At 36.8% G+C, this 16,994-nt stretch overlaps 2 protein-coding genes across 2 annotated transcripts in view; one reads left to right on the forward strand and one right to left on the reverse strand.

Moving 5' to 3' along the window:
* Nucleotides 1-492: 492 nt before the first annotated feature.
* LOC110831060 (kelch protein) lies at nt 493-11,905 on the reverse strand. The gene is made up of 13 exons (XM_087358934.1): nt 11,690-11,905; nt 11,240-11,386; nt 10,902-11,127; nt 10,434-10,609; nt 10,153-10,249; nt 9,651-9,807; nt 9,456-9,565; nt 9,167-9,279; nt 8,532-8,709; nt 8,299-8,439; nt 7,354-7,468; nt 6,902-7,042; nt 493-6,161 (listed from the first exon to the last, which is right to left on the reverse strand). Exons 1-13 carry the CDS (start codon nt 11,773-11,775, stop codon nt 5,818-5,820), a joined length of 2,031 nt encoding a protein of 676 aa, XP_087215060.1. The 5' UTR covers nt 11,776-11,905; the 3' UTR covers nt 493-5,817.
* A 2,975-nt stretch (nt 11,906-14,880) lies between these two features.
* Nucleotides 14,881-16,994, forward strand: part of Pde11 (Phosphodiesterase 11) — a 189,479-nt gene continuing 187,365 nt past the window's right edge. Inside the window, exon 1 of the mRNA XM_022066694.2 lies at nt 14,881-15,114. The gene's annotated coding sequence lies outside the window, so the exon portion shown is untranslated. The remainder of the gene's footprint in view (nt 15,115-16,994) is intronic.

Consider the following 16,994-nt stretch of genomic DNA (forward strand, 5'->3'; position numbering starts at 1 on the left):
TATTCGTATGTGGATATTTCACTCTGCATTGTTGCATATTAATTAAGTTCATACAAAAGTCACGTTAAACAGCAAACAGCCTTGGGCTGGACTGCACACTAACGCGCGGAATATTATACCAGAATCCCAACACAAGAAGTTACGCTATACGAATCGTCTTAACTGATCCTGAAACTGTATTGTTTACGTAATGCAATATCTGTACTTTTGTAATTATGTTCATGAAAATCAAAGAGATTTCTGCAATGTGTGTGTGTTACACGATTCTGAATTTTAAGTCTTGTTAAATATGCGACTCACAAACAGAAAGACACTGTCCTTAGTAACAAATTTGCACGCCCATCTGTGTCTGTAGGTGACATGCAACTGAGTCTAATGACGGGAAGATTGTTCACAGTTGCAGGTATTTTGAAGCTATATTTGATGATGAGTCAGTGAATTGTGTGGCTTCTTGCGTTTTCTTTTTTTGTGGCAACTTGTACACAAGAACAGGAATTGTAAGGGGGTTTTTATTGACGCATTCAGGGGTTAAATTACAAGTAAAAAGCATTCATTCACAAGACACAAACCCTATTCACAGCTCCGAAAATGTCTATGTGAATTTACACCCCTGTCGGTGCAATTTCATAACATTTTATTTACATCATTGTTCCGAGAATTGTTTTGAAACCGCCGCAAGAAACCAATCAAACCACAGCAGGTTTTGAGGTTCTCACAGTTCTGAGTACGAAGATGCTTGTCTTCTGGGTTGCAGCACCGTTGGTAAACTTCTAACAGACAGCAGAAAACAGCCATCTTCGTACTCACAGCTGTGATAATCTCAAATCCTATAAAGCGTAACAAAACAATATTTGAACATTCAGTCCCTACCATAAACAAATCACAATGTCTCCATTACAAAGATTAATTGGTTATTGCTGTTTAGGGATACAATCACAGTTTACTCTTGGAATAACACGAAACCTGTAAATACACTCTATTTGTAATAAAAAGCAGAGTCACAGAGTGCTAAAGCAGGTGGCACATTTTGTTACCATTAGGCTCTAATGGGATGTATTTCGATGCATCCTCATACATGGCTGACACTATCATAAAACTCGAAAATTCTGGTCACCTATATTTTTCTGTGTTTCAAATAAAGCCAAAGATTTATTCTGACTTAAGGTTGTCTGTCAATTGAATATATCACAATTACATATAATTACAAGTTATGAGTATCCCAAAATCTGAACTATACAAACTTATTAAGATAAAAACAGCCACCGTATAATCTCTTTACACAATCTATGAAGCAGTCTTTGTTTCACCGGTTGTTTCTAGCTGGGTTTCCTAATTTATAAAATATAAACATTTCTGTAAATGTACACACCAACAAATTTACGACTAAACACAAATTGAGTCGCTCAATCTTCAATCATGGTAACAGTCACTTACAATGGTAACTAAGCAAATCCCTAAGAGGCTATGAATTATTCCATAAACTGCAATTAAAATGACAACTAAAGTTAATTAATCCTACCCTACCTTCAACCTTTGTCCGTCGTGCGGTCCAGCCTCACAGTACAGATACAAATCTCCTTTTCTCGTATGACGAAGATTAAAGCACTAAGAGAACGGCTCTAATTTGTTAAAGGCGAGTATTTCGACAAAAGGGCATCTGTATATTTCATACACAATTAGAATCAGACGAATACATTTTACATTATTTATTTTTTTCTTGGATTGGTCCATCATCTGATCGAGGACTGGATCCGTCGTCTTTTAGAATGAGCTAGATTAGCTCATTCTAACGGACCCCACGGGGTAGGTTCCTCCTTCACTAAACTTGAAGACGAGGACAAATCCAGTCCTCATGTTTTTTATAACATGAGATGATGGACAAGGTCCAAACACCCAACAAGTCAAATTGTATTACACGATCATCATCAATCTATTTTTTCCTGTTAACAGATTAATGGTCAGCTTAACTATCACAGCGCAGCATCTTCCTTACGTCATCTGGTATGTAGATGAGCTTCTGAATGCAACTAACCAGTGGCAACTCATTAGCGTCTAGAGCAGTGGTATTCAACCTGGGGTACGCAAAGACATCTTAGGGGGTACGTGAAATTTAAAAAAAATATTATTTTATGATAAACACTGAATAATCAGGGCCAGATTTAGGGTTAGCCAAAGGAGAACCGGACGTAGGGACATTCGATTTGGGAGATTATATACTATGTATAACTTGAATTATACACCAACAACTTTGGGGGTACAAAGTTGAAGAGAAATTATATCTGGGGGTACGAGAACAAAAAAGGTTGAAAACTGCTGCTCTAGAGGGACCAGTGTGAATCCGTGTATAAAAACAGAGAATATTACAAAAGAAAACAGAACATTTCTGTAACTTCTTAGTCTTCAGGCATAATATTTATTTATTTCAGAATTTATCGCACACATTTTGTGTACCGCCAATCCCAACGTCTTGTACTGATGAGATGCCACTGGTGCTTGATATTTAATTTGTTTCAGTTTGCACGATTTGAATCCTTTTCTATAAATTATGTGGTACGCTTACAATCTTACAAATCTAAAAAACTCTTAAAAGTAAGCTGCATTTGGATTTACAGAAACATACACGTGGAATTTTGTTTATACTGTGAATGTCTTTAGCAAGAAGCAAAAATTCCTGCTTCTGTGTTTTAAAAGTAGTACGTGCTGGTAACATCTTATTGTTTCAATATTTTTTTCCTCTCCACGCAAAGAATGTAACTCTGGATTAACAAGCCTTTTGATTCATCGCTCTACCACACAGACCCACTTACACCAGTTAAATGGCAATCCACTGTCTTATTTCATAACATTCCTTCATTCTGACGACTTCATATGGCTGACAGGCTACACTTTCACATTAAACCTTTTTTTGGATTCTTTGTCTGATCATTTTATTCCGTTACTTATTCATTTACCTTTCAACATGATCTTTAAATTCTACTTGTTTCTGCTTCTTATCCTCTCCCTTTTGGTTTTTCTCCTAAACCCCATAAAAATCTACATATACACAATTACAAATAAACATTAATGACAAAGGACATAGAATAAATGACACTATCAACTATCACAGAAACTCTGGTGTTTCAAGCCTTCTTAAAGGATACGATGCACCGTATTTACTCAAAAATAAATTGTCTCTGAATTTGCCATTAAACACGTGCACCGCTTCTAGACTAGTCTTTTTGATGAAAGTTCTCTAGTCACCAAATGGAAATGCCTGAACTATCACCAGCATAATTTTTATTGAAATACAAAATAATTCGCTCAGCTAACCTTAACAAACAAAAAAAAATTTTCTTAAATTTGTTTCCAATATTTTCAGGTGAGAAAAGTCACACATTACAAGGAAGCTCTGCCTCCTATGTCTTTGACATCGCTTGTCATGTTAAATTAGGGGCCAGTTCATATTTAGGCAAATTGGTGACTACAAGAATTCACTGTTCCACGTGAATGAATACTTGGAATGTTAAAGAGCTTCAACACACATCTTGGAGGAAATTAATACCAAAATCTATTATTTTGCTTGATATATATAGTACAGCAATCAGATCTTATCGTGAGTAATGCTTTTAGCCTCGGTTATAAATTTTAACATTTTCAGAGCTACGTGCATATTTGCTTGCAAATATTTTTCTTTCATTGTGTGTCTTTTTCCACACTTGTGATCCTCTCTCATATAACTGGAAATAATTAATACAAAATCAACTACAGGAATGTCAGATGTTCTTGTAACGTAACCTACATGACTCCGAGTACAAGAAATAACACTATTCTGATATCAATTTCATCTGTCGTCACAAAACTATAATGAAATCATATCATTCAAGCACCAGCAAAGAAACATTTCATGTTTATATATAAACTTCAGTACGACTGCTTATGAGCTATACATCCTTTCTGGGGAAAGTATTTTCAAATTTACATAATTACAAATCTTTTAAATCTTTACTTTAAACATGTTTCCTATGCAAAGCATCTGTTCGGAATGCGGTGCTACATTAACAGTTTATGTAATTTAATATTATTCAAAGAACGGACATTCTAACATCCGTGCGCACACATATACATACTACTGTAGTCATATAGTCGAGATTATACTTTGTCCAGGAATCTAATTAATCTTAACAGGTACATTTTAAAAAATACATATCATATAAAACAATTTACACACATTTAGATGGTATATAATTCGTCTCTTGTATGAGATTTCTGTAGGCAATTTAGAATTTACAAAATAATGGCAAAACAGTCTTCTAATATTTTACAACGCAAGGTATAACGGTTTCCTGTCATTATTAAGTAGTGACAGTTGATTGGATTAAGATTCGTGAACTTGCGGACATTCAGTATGTACTATGACAACGTTCGAAGTGCTTTAAAAACTGTGAAGACTAAACTTTAAACAATACAACAGATCAACTGCCTGGTCTTCTGTAGAAAAATGTTTGGCAAATAATATATAACATGTAAGATTTGAGGTTTTCACAGCGGTGAGTATGAAGATTTCTGTCTTCTGGGTTGTTGCGTTGTGTAGTCTGGTCGATGTTTACCAACGTTTCAGAGGTCATACTGTGTTCGTCATCAGGGCGATTCATCGCAGCGCAACAACCCAGAAGACAGAAATCTCCACTCTTCTATCTTCCCACTCTTCTACCTTTCAATTTGCCAGCTCTTTCCTCTATTCTTAATGTCTTCTAGTACATGACTGAATGATCTTGTACTGGGTCATCCCATGGTCTCTTTTCTCTAAATTTTAATTCTAACATCCTCGTCATTTACAGTATCCTTGTTCTTTCCATTCTGTTTACATGGCAAAAATCATTGTAACAATTTATCTTCTATTATGAAAATTTTGAATTCCAACTTCTTCTCTGAACATTTAATTTTTAATTCTATCCCTTCTTGTCCTTCTCTTAATACTTCTAAAACACGTCATATTCACCATTTGGACTTTCTTTTTCTTTTTTACAAAGGTCCATGTTTCACCAATAAATGCTAGAATCTGTTTAAAATACGCTCTACAAGATGTTGTTTTCGGATCCCTCTGTTCCACATTAATTATTTTCAAACAATTTAGAACCGCTCTTTCTCCTTCCCATGAACCATACACAAAGTCAGATATAAAAGCAACTAACACAATATCTAAACATTTAAATGAAAACTGAATTTTGCTCTCGATGATTAAATGCATCAGCCAAGATAAATACATTCATACATATATTCATGAGACATGTAGAGCTCAAATTGAAGTATAGTTTTTATTTAATTTATTCCTTTTATTCTGCTGTTTATATATTATGATATGGGAAGTAAATGCATGTTAAAGTGCAGGAAGAATGCAACAAAATATAGTTTTCAGTTGAAATGATGAACAACTGACTTTCTGTCAGTCATATTCTTTACATATGTATCTTCTCTACTGGCAAGGTTTGACAATGAGGGTTGTATAGTTGAGTGTTTTTTTTTACATCGTTAATTCCCGCATAAACTGCCACAGCACACACACACACACACACACACAAATCTTTTAACCATACTCAACAGAATTTTGTTCATGTCAAAGTAAGACACATATTCAGTTTCACTATCATGGTCATAACTTAGCATGAACAAAAAATTGCCATACGTTTCCCTTTTTAAAAATGATTAATAATTATGCTAACTGTTGTAGAAATGGTCAACATGCTCTACTAAATTTACTATTCCACTGTAACATTTTTCACTTTATATTAATACCCAAAGGGATAAGGGGCAGCACCCCCTGAGTGACTACAAAGCTATTTATAATTCCCAATAAGATGGCAAGAGGTAGCCATGTCTCAAAAGCACATCCAGTATCTGCCTTTCTCTCATGTTTCCAATATTTGCAGACCAAAGTGGAAACAATTTGTTTACTAGGAGCCAATGTAAATAAACCCCACTGGATGCCTCTGTCCCAGGCTGGGCTGATCTTCATATAGGCTTGTCAATGATAGCAACTCCCGCATAACTGCGACCAATACCCATAGAAGATGGCAGCATTGACCAGGAATCAGTTTTGGGATTATAGACTTCCACAGAAGCCAGGTTTGACGTACCATCATCCCCACCAACAACGTACAGCATTCCATTAAGGGCAACAACACCTGTGACAGAACAGTTTGCTCTTCAACTGTGAGCTTTCTTTTCTTAATAGTTTCTACGATAGAAACCAGTACATGACAGTAATCATAAGGCACATTATTATTATTACATAGTTAATCCGTGGCATAACAGCCCTCTGAGAGCCAAAGCCGACTAGCTGGCTGCTGGCCTCATGTTCACATGCCTAAGCAGAGGTGAACGATCATCCAACCAGATATAGAGTGACGTGTAGTCAGCACGATGAACACCCAGCCATTGCTAGTTTTCATGACTGGATTACGCTATCCATTGTAGCTCCCCAATTTCCTCACGATGCTGTGTAGGCACCGGTCCCATACACCAGTCGAAAACCTCGTGAGAAATTTCTTTCCCCGAGACTTGAACCGGCACACATTCTGTATTGCCGGTCCGAAGCAAGATTTCTCAGACCGCGCGGCTACAGCGCGGACATTACAATAATAGTAGCAGTATTATTATTATTATTATGTTGTTGTTGTTGCTAACAGTGACTATAATGATATAACTGATTTTCATTCAAGCAACTTTTATAAAAAAAACAAATTCTTTAAAAGTGCTTGTTCGTACACACAAAAGAAATTTCATTAGAAGTTTAATGAACAATTAATTACAAAAACAGAGATCACAATTACTTCATTCAGGCCTATAAAGTCAGACTGCATACCCACACGTAAAACTTCACATACCTGTTTCATAATAACACTGACAAAGATGGAACACATACCTGCATTCCTCCTGCATAGTGCCATATCTGCAACTGGGGTCCAAGTTTTAGTATCTGGATTATAAGATTCCACACTCTTTCGGACCAAAGGACCATCATGACCTCCTACTGCATATAAAATTCCATCTAAGACACCGACACCTGAAATGCAGGGAAGTAGGACTGAGTAAGGCATAGTGACAAGACAGCGAAATGTGAGTGCGGAAGGAGAAGCAAACTTTCTTACCCATCATTTTAAATTTACAAAATGAAAGGGACAGCCCGGTAACAGTCAACTGATTGATCAGTATAGTTATGTAAATAATTTGCCACTGTTTCTTTTATCTCCAGTTAAGGAGTATTTCATCTTCCTAATCGCTGTATGCTTTGACATGCCTCAAATACACTCAAGTAGTGGAGTAGAGACATGTTGCTGTTACATGCAGTACTGTTCCAGTTCAACGTGTTCTTACCTGCACCACTACGCCGTGCAGACATCTCTATAATAGCAGACCATGTATCTGAATCAGGATTGTAACTCTCCACAGAACTCAGGCACTGCCTTGACGCACCATCATAGCCACCAACCTAGCACAAATTAAAAGTTACTTTCCCTACATATCTGAATAAATATGGTACCCACAGCAGAACAGCATTTCAAATTAGCAAACTAAGCCATCACTGATTTGTTTATAGCACCTCACAATTCAGTTTTAAAAATTTGACAGAAAATAAGGGTATGAACTCTGCATCCCTGGGGAAAAGAGAGAGAGAGCGAGATTAATAGTTAACTCACTGTTCTTGAAATTTCATTCTTCAGAATGATGCAAATGTAAGATAAACAATTCTACATGCAATTTATAACATTCTGAATTCCTAGATCTAACCCCATAAGTATCACTCCTATCAAATAAGTAACAGAGAATACAGGTTCATCTGTCATGGTACAAATAAAATTAAAACATTTTTACATCAAATTTTAACCTCAACATTTATCATACTTTTACTACATAGTTTATGATTAAGAAATGTTATTCTCAATGCACAGTTCATAACTTGAGGCCACAATTTCCCATGTCATCCAACACCTGCTGGAAAGATGCGATAACTTTTGCCTTTAGGTCATTAATATCCATGGACTATTTATTCTTCAGCATTCACAATGTTCCTCACTAACCCACATACAAAGCAATCGCGAGGGGCATCTTATTTGGTGAACTCGGAGGCCAAGCAATGGGTCTACTGCTACAACACCAATTATTGTTCACTATTATGTCCACATAAAAAATTCCCAAGTAAACTGGCCACACACATAGGAGATAAGCAAGATACCACTTAACGCTTCATTTACAGTGTTTTACTTCTGTTCTTAGCCAGATCATCACATATAATCCTGCCATAACAGGACAGAGACTTACAGCATAAAGCAACCCATTTACGACACCAACCCCCACACTACTCCTCCTAGTGGACATAGGAGCAATCATCCTCCATTCATGAGTTCGTGGATCATACATTTCTGCCGAATTCAGACCGGTTGAGCCATCAAATCCACCCACCTGAAAACAATTATGAAATAACTACTTACATAAGAAAATATGAGCATATAAATGTTCTGAGTGAATTCATGTATACTGCATTATGAACTTACTGCATAAATGCAATTTCCCAGAACGGCAACACCGAGGGTTGATCTTCGTGCTTCCATACTGGCACAGGAAGACCACTGATCTAAAGCTGCGTCATACACATCAACAGTCCTCACCCGCAGGGAGCCATTGAAACCACCCACGGCATACACACAGCCACCAATCATTGATAAGCCAGCCCTATATGGTAATAGTAGTCAAAATTAATTTAACAGACTCCCACCCGACAATTTAGAAACATTTTAGACAATAAGCAACATTATATTTAAATAAGATGCCAACATTGTTGTAAAAGGTTCTAAAAATTTGGATGAGGTACATAAACAGGATTCCACGCTGAAAAAAATGGAAATTTTGGTATGATGACCCCAGTTAAGTTAATCCCTGAAATGTCAATGTTTACTATACAATATTGCTAGACTGCAAAAGGTTATAAGTTAGAATTCTTTTCCTAAATATACAGAATGGGCTTCCTTTAAGTATCTTGCATATAGCTCCAATAGTATGTCATTCCCTCGAAGTAGTGCGTCGCAACTACCAAATTTTTGCTGACAATCTGTAAGGCATTTTCTTCATAAAACAATTATGTACATTCATATTACTTTACAGGAAAAGCAACACTGCACTATCATCCCACCTGCAGCGCCTTGTTGGCATCTCTGCTACTTGATACCATCGTTCTTCTTTGAAATCGTAACATTCCACACTCCGGATTGCTTTAGGAGCCTGTCCACCCACCACAAGAAGTACCTAATAATAACACAACAGAACACACAACTTAGTATTTTAATCATTCTACAATTGTATAAAGATTATAAAACCTGCAACTTTAATATGGTCAACTACAGTACGCTACACCTACAACCAACATAATTATAAGGTGTCTTAAATGTTGCAATCCCCACTTAATGGCACACCTTACATACCTTGGGTAATCCTACAGGTTGTCGTGGTTTTGTTCTTGGTGTTTTAAACAAAATCTTCTGTTCACCTTTCAATAAATGATATTTCAGAGCTTCAATAAGGTAATCTTTACCTGCAATGGACAATGAATGCAAACAATTTAAACTTTCTGTAACAATAACATATGTCATGGGAAAGAAAACTGTATTGAAACTAACACTGTAAATTAGCTTTCAGCAGTGGCTCTTCCTCCACCCTCTGTACAAGGTACTCCTGTGACAGTAATGGCAACCGGACATGCTCCATCAATTCTGCCAAGTGCATTTGCCTGTTTTCCAAGTCATGGTGAACCCATGCAATCACACACTCAAATACCTGTAACAGAGTAATTATGACACTTTAACATTTACATTTCTCTTTGCACACATATTTTAATATTCAAAAATTCTCAGTGCACCCACTTTGTAGAATAACTAGTAAGAAGGCGGTATTGTAAAATGTTAACATGTCCATTGATATAACATAAAACAGTATTACATTCCAAATATGTACATTTCATTTAATTCTTTTACAATCAAGAATTTTCTTGCAACCAGCCAACCAACCAAACAACTTGGACAACTTTAAGTACAAAATGGATTGAAATCACAACTGCAGTTATTTTGTAGGAAAATAATGTATACGGTGACAAAATTATAAAGGAAAGCGTAGGCTTCAAACCTTTTCTTCTGATGGAACTGTAAGCCTGTCACTACAAATTAGTTTGGAAACTTGTTGATGAGATAATGTCAGGAACTCTTCACATTCCACAACTTCCCTAAAAATAACAAAACAAATAATATCAAAATTTCATATCATGACTCAACTCAATTAGTTGTAAATAAACCTAGTAGATTCCAATTAAAATTTAGTCTGAACATGAAGTCAGTCAACACCATTCATTTAATGAAAACACTGACAATTTCTTGTTCAAAAACAGATTTATTACATTCAAAACTTACGGAAAATGCTGTTCGATATATGTTTCTGCATGACTCAATAGTTCAAGACAACCATGAAGATCAGCAAAGGCTCTAATTCCAAGACAATTGGTTGGATGCAACTGAGCTTGTAAGAAATCACAACAAGCATCCCTCACATCTGTCAGCTGTAACAAATTTGCTGCTGGAAGCAATACCTGAAAACATTTAAATACATAAGCTATACATGGTTCACGTAAGAATACTCTGGGATAAATAACACCTATCCATCCATTTGCTGAAACCTGCGGGATATGATGGATCTGAGGAGCGAGTGGGCTGCTATTAAATTAGTGATGAGCATATGGTTGAAGGAAACAGGTCATGAAAAGGAACCTCATATGATGTCACCAAAGCTAACATATACTGTCATAGTTTGGGTTATATTTTAAATGTAACAGCCTGTGGAAATAGGTAAAGAAAATTATAGAATTTAAGCCTCTAGCATACCTGGACATTCTCCTCTGTTACATGAACTTCTGATGAGTAGACATACTCTACTAGCAACTGTAATGCTTGAGAATCTACTCCTTGTAATGTGATACGTTCTTGTTTACTTTCTTCGAAACTTGTGAACATGGCATAGAAATACGGACTACATGCTGCCAACACCATCTTATGGGCTGGTACTTCGATGCTGTCAGCAACTAGTGTTACATCACACAATAGGTTTTGCCTGTGTAAAAACATGAAAAAATTATATTATAAAATGTACAGCAAACCCTATATTTCAATTGTTTCTTCTTTTTAATAGTGGGCTTAAAATTGTGTGTAATGTAAATACTTACTTCCTCATTACATTCATTACATCAAATGCCCTGTGAGTGTGATGGTGATTTCGGTATGGTGGTTTCTCTTTACTGCTTGGTCGTGGTACATGTTTCTGAGAACTCTCATCAAGTGAATTCTGACTTGCATAACGAAGCAGCAAGCAACTATAAGAGGAACATTAAGACGTAACTCAGAGAACACAAATTAATTTCTATGTGAATTCAGTGAAGGATGGGTTCTTGTAAGCAGGACTATGAGCCAATTTGCAACACATTTCCCAAACATTTATACAAATCATGTATCACTTATATTACAATTAATGATTTTTGGGGGGCAATGTATGATTCACATAACTGTGAAAACGCTCTTTATTTTTCAATTCATACTCTCTTATTGTAATGTTTTATAAATACCACCGATTGTCTATGACGTATGTCATTTTATTTACATTCTCTAGCCTAACCTACCTTCCTTGTTTTTCAATACCGGCCTCTCCTGAATTAATCTGCACTACTGTATCCATTTCTCTGTGAAGTAGACTATTTAAAACCATGCAATATAGATATGCTGAATACGAATATCTTCACTTTTTATTCGTGAAACTATTATATCAATCGACTTTCCTGCAACAACACAGCGGCCATCTTGTCTGTTGTGAATTTAGCTTCTCACAGCTTTCTATATGTGTATCCAAACTTGAACTTTGAGTGACAAATAGTAATAAATGTCTTGTGGACATCTCAGCTACTTAAAATTGCCAGTCTAACCTGATTATAATTCAATGCAAGTCAAAGACACTCTTGGCTATCCAAGTATAGAATGTAAAATTTATTCCTAGGTATACAAGAACAAAATACTTTACGGTGGACTAAATCACATACACAATTACGCTGTTAACAATTGCTTACCAATTTTGCATCATATTTAAAGATAGCAAAATTTTCGTACAAAATACCTTTATAAGTTCTCTAGTTCAGTCAGTATAGTGACTGGCTACGGACTTGACGACCGTGGTTCGATCCCCGAGGGTGCGTCCAAACCGGCTCTGGGGCCCACACAGCCTCCTGTCAAATGGATACCGGGGTCCTTTCCCGGGGGTTAATCGCGGCCGGGACGTGATGCTGACCACTCAACCCCATCTAGTGCCAAGTTTACCACCTCTCCACCCAAGCGCCTACATGGCGTATATTGGCCAGCTTTTACTTTACTTTTTTATAGATACAATTATTGTTCATCAAGAAAAAGTTGCATTTCTGTTCTGTTATTATTAGCATTACCAAAACTGAGATTTTGGAGGGTGGGGTTCTTGGGACCCGAAACTGAATGACTTTCTTTTATCAATTGATTATCTACAATAAGCTGACGGTATGCATGTAATAACTAGAAAATGGTTGGCCGGATTTCATTAAATTTCGTATAAAACTTATGCCACTGGAGGCTACTCTAACCTCGAACTTTTTAATTTTATGCTATCTGTAATACTAATGTGACAAATGCGTAAACTTAGGAAGTGAGAAAATGTAATGTGGCTTAAAAACGTTTGGGACTTTTTTGTACTCTGAAAATTTAACCTTTCCAGTCTTTTTCAGGATTTATTGCATGTTAGTTGCACATATCATTATGTCCTACTGTTTCAGAAATGTATGGCAGAGTTGCATCAATATCCAATCCAACAAGTGGATTTCAAATTGTTGTACTGTTCTTTGTTTACCGAAGTGTAGTTTCTGAAAATAGCTTTATTGCTAGTGGCAACCCCAACATAACTATTGACAGTTCTGGTATGTCCCTTTTTACCATGCCATCAATATTATGAATTCCTATTAAATGATTAAGCGTCTTTAATAGTGAACCTGCCTAGGAACTTGTATTTATAAATCTCCAATACCACTCCATTTCGTTTGTGGAATTAATTGTGTTACTCTTGTGGATTCACGTTATTCCAGTCGTCCTTCAGGATTCGCGTGTGTGCTATGGGAGAGCGGTCACGATGTAATATTCTAATAGCTTTGGTTAATGTCAGAGTTCTGCCCGAAGTATACCGAAGACTCTCATGCAAGGATTGAATTATATAATATAGATTTGCCGTGTAATGCTCAACATGCAAGAGTTTAAATCCTGGAATATTACTTAGGGAGATATCCTCATTTCCATATCTCACATGTGAAATAATAACATTCAGACAACATGTTTGTGTCTGCAGTAAATGTAAATGAAGACTAATGAGGATTGAAATTTATAAATAACTGCAAATAAATTTGAAAAATGTGTATTCGAATTTGGAGTAGCCCTGTTTGTATTCTCAAGGGGTTGTAAATCACGTTTTCAATGATTATGTCTAGTCACGTTTATTGTATTTTGCGTGTGCACTGTACACAACCGCCAGATAGCGATGGGTGTGTCTATAATTTAAATAAAACTGGCTTCTTACTGTACGAGTATGCTAAGTTGAAACCTCTTTTTTGGTCGTAACAATTATATGAAATTCATATTGCAACTAGCCAGGCGCTCGCAACGAGCGTAAGCCTGTGTCATGTTTGTATCGTAGGTTATATAATATAAATCTATCAATTAAAATTAGCTTAACCTCAGATTTACGTCACATGAAATTCCGGATAAAAGGTAAATAGATTATGAAGACTGAGAGGGCCTGTGTCACAAACATGTTCATGTCTTTGAATTATATATGGATCATGTGCGGAACTGTGATTGGCAGGAGACAATCGAAGAAAACCTTCAAGTTTTTCTTCGAAGAGTGCTTCATAAAATTTAACTGCGAAGACATTCGTGCCACAAATACGAAACAATTAAGGTCGACGACTGTCGGCGGAATATGTGCAGGATAGTTAACTGGTGCACAGGAGAAATCAAAAAAAGGAAGGAGGGGAAATGGAAAATAGAAATTGATAGAAAGAAAACTAAAAATATGTATTACTCAGTAACAGAACTATATGTGGTGTGTTGTAATTTTCAGAACTATCCATATGGTGTGTACGCAGATATATTGAAGTTCCTTACTAATAGGTTTTACCGTAGCAGTTGATTACAGGTGATAAACATATCCGATACAGAGCAGCAAGTACAGTTTTTAAAGGGGTAAAGGAAAAGGCATCAAACAAAATGTAATTCTCATAATCAGATATGAAGTAGACATAAATTTACTAATTAAATATCTGTATAGCCCTATTACGATCAATTTTTAATATGTGTCGAAATACTATAAAAGGAGTTCTGTTATATAAATTGACGCATCTACGTTTAATGCGATTCTGGTTATTGCAGTTATTCACAGGTATGGAAAGGAAATAGTAGTTTATTTTGAAGTAGGCTGCTTGGATTTCATTGTGAGAAATGGTGATTAGGGTTTGAAGTCAACAATAAAATGAAGATGAAAGAATGTTCGACATATATGATTGCATTGCGCCTACACGTTTTGTTAATAGTTCTGCCAATCACTTATTTCTGCATAACATGCGCGATCAATGATTAATTAATCCGAATTTTTATGTGGTCCCTGAAGACCCCCCGCAGAGACAGGAATTTGGATAAGTGCTGCACTGGAGTAAAACTACACACGTGCAGTTACGGCGTTATACTTCCTACGTACTAGTTCTCGAAGCCGCGGCAGCGAGCGCAGTTGTCAGGTCGAATCGTACATGAGGCAGCTAGTCGATTGCCGCCAGTAGACGCTGTTGGGTGGCCGCGATTAGTTCGTGCTTCGTGTGACAACGTGGTACACATTTCTTTGCAAATCTTTAGTCATCGAGATACGCGAGAAGGTAATTAACTAAATAAATATTACACAAAAAACAAAAGAGGAGAAATTGTCGTTGACAGCTCGAGTGAAGGAGTGGAAGAGGAGGTGTTTACTAACCTCCTGACTGTCTGTCAAACGGTGAGTGGAAGAACACTTAATATTTTTCGTTAATACATAGTCATGTCTGATTTAATCAGTGTGACAGCTTGCAGTTCTCTTAACATAAATTAGTATGAAGCCCAAAGAATGTGTGATGTGATGTTATGTTATGTTATTGTATGTTGAGCGTGCTATCGTTTTGTTTTGGTAATGGCGGGGCATTTTTATTGTTTTCATTCGTTATGTACCACGTGGTAACTAACGATCTTAGGTTTCCGCGCAAAGCGTCTATAGTGGCTTGTCATTCATTACCTGTTTCATATTATAACCATTAACACAAAATATGCTTTGCGTTTCTATATAGCAACGTGACAGGTTTGCCGTTTTATGTGTGTGGTACTGAATGCAGAAGTCAGCAGTAACATTTAATTGGAAATAACAAATTTGTTGAAAATTGTGTTAACTCAGAATACTTTTCATATGTCCTTACATCACAGCTAAAGATAAAAGCAGTCGGATATCCCAGTATGTATAAGGACTATATAATTAATTAAATTAATGTGTTATGTAATTTGACCTTGATTTTTTCTCTTCGAGAAATAGAGAGAATGTGCTCATGCCTTTCTGCGGTGAAGTCTGCTGAGATATACGTCCTGATGATGGCGGCAGCAAGCATCTCTGAAACCCCGGTGAACTTCTGTCACATCCCAGAAGTCAGTCGACATACTCGCCGCCCTGAGAACCTGAATTCTCACTATAACATATTTGTTAATTGTATCTAAACGGGCGTATGAAGAAAATTACTCATTTCTAGTTGGAAATTTCAGATTCATAATTACTGTAGCCAAATACTGTGCTTCAGCCGGCGGTACGTGATTTCATTAATGAAAGAGGATTTGCACGTGTAAGGCCTGTAAATGAAGAGATACCGGTTTAAATAATACTGCTCCTGTTTTATGTCACGATAATTTTGCCATAAAATTTTTAATTTAAACGAATACCCGGTCTGTTCAGAGCGAGTTAAATTGGTTCAAGTATTGACAAAATTGTGGTCGAAATTTATAACGGCAAGCAGTGAGTCACGTGCAGGTCGTATAAAATAAGTACAAGTTATGTCGAGTAGGTCGTTTAATGGCGTTAATTTTGTACACTGAGTAACATTTGAAATAACGTGGCAATCGGATGCAGTTTTAGGCCCGTCCGCACCTCTACAGAGCCCCTGTAAAAAATACCTCCATCCTTCCGTCTGCGCGCACATAACTCGAGAACGACTGAATAGATTCTCATGAAATTTGATATTGGGGAGTTTGCCGAAATTTGTGGAAATATGTAAGTTCTTTCGTTGAGACTGGACAATGATAACTGGCACTTTACATGATACCTAGTACATGCGTTTTGGTGTGCGGAAATGACTGGGTGCGTAATCTACGCTTTGGGAGTACACAGAACGGGAATTCCGTGAGGGGAATCCCCAGCCAGTCGCTCAACCAGTTTGGTGGATCCTCCGTGATTGCGCCGAAACTCAGCCGGGTGCCGGACACTCCGCATACAGATACATAGGTAATTGACCCTGCAAAACTCTGACGTCACTGGTAGAATTCACAAAAGCAAAAGGTGGGCGCATGTGGGCCTAAACTGTCGTAAGTTGTGTGAGATTTGAGATTGTCACGGCGGTGAAAATGTCGACTGAGGTAATCTTGGTTTGATGCCATGTAGTGTTGTAGGTGAGTACCACCGTTTTCGGATGATCATACAGTTCTCATCTTCAGGGTCTCTGCGAAATGTTGGTAACCACTTACAAGATTACCCGACATCATAATTCAGAAAATAACGATCGACATCACGTAATAAGTAACTTAAAAATATTCTTTGCTTCCATTTTTAGTTTTTTACACTCTGTCATACTCTATCGGGTAAAT

This window comes from Zootermopsis nevadensis, unplaced genomic scaffold, assembly GCF_977971745.1.
Source record: "Zootermopsis nevadensis isolate Lab colony 2312 unplaced genomic scaffold, Znev_1.0 Znev_ptg000030l, whole genome shotgun sequence".
NCBI lineage: Eukaryota > Metazoa > Arthropoda > Insecta > Blattodea > Termopsidae > Zootermopsis > Zootermopsis nevadensis.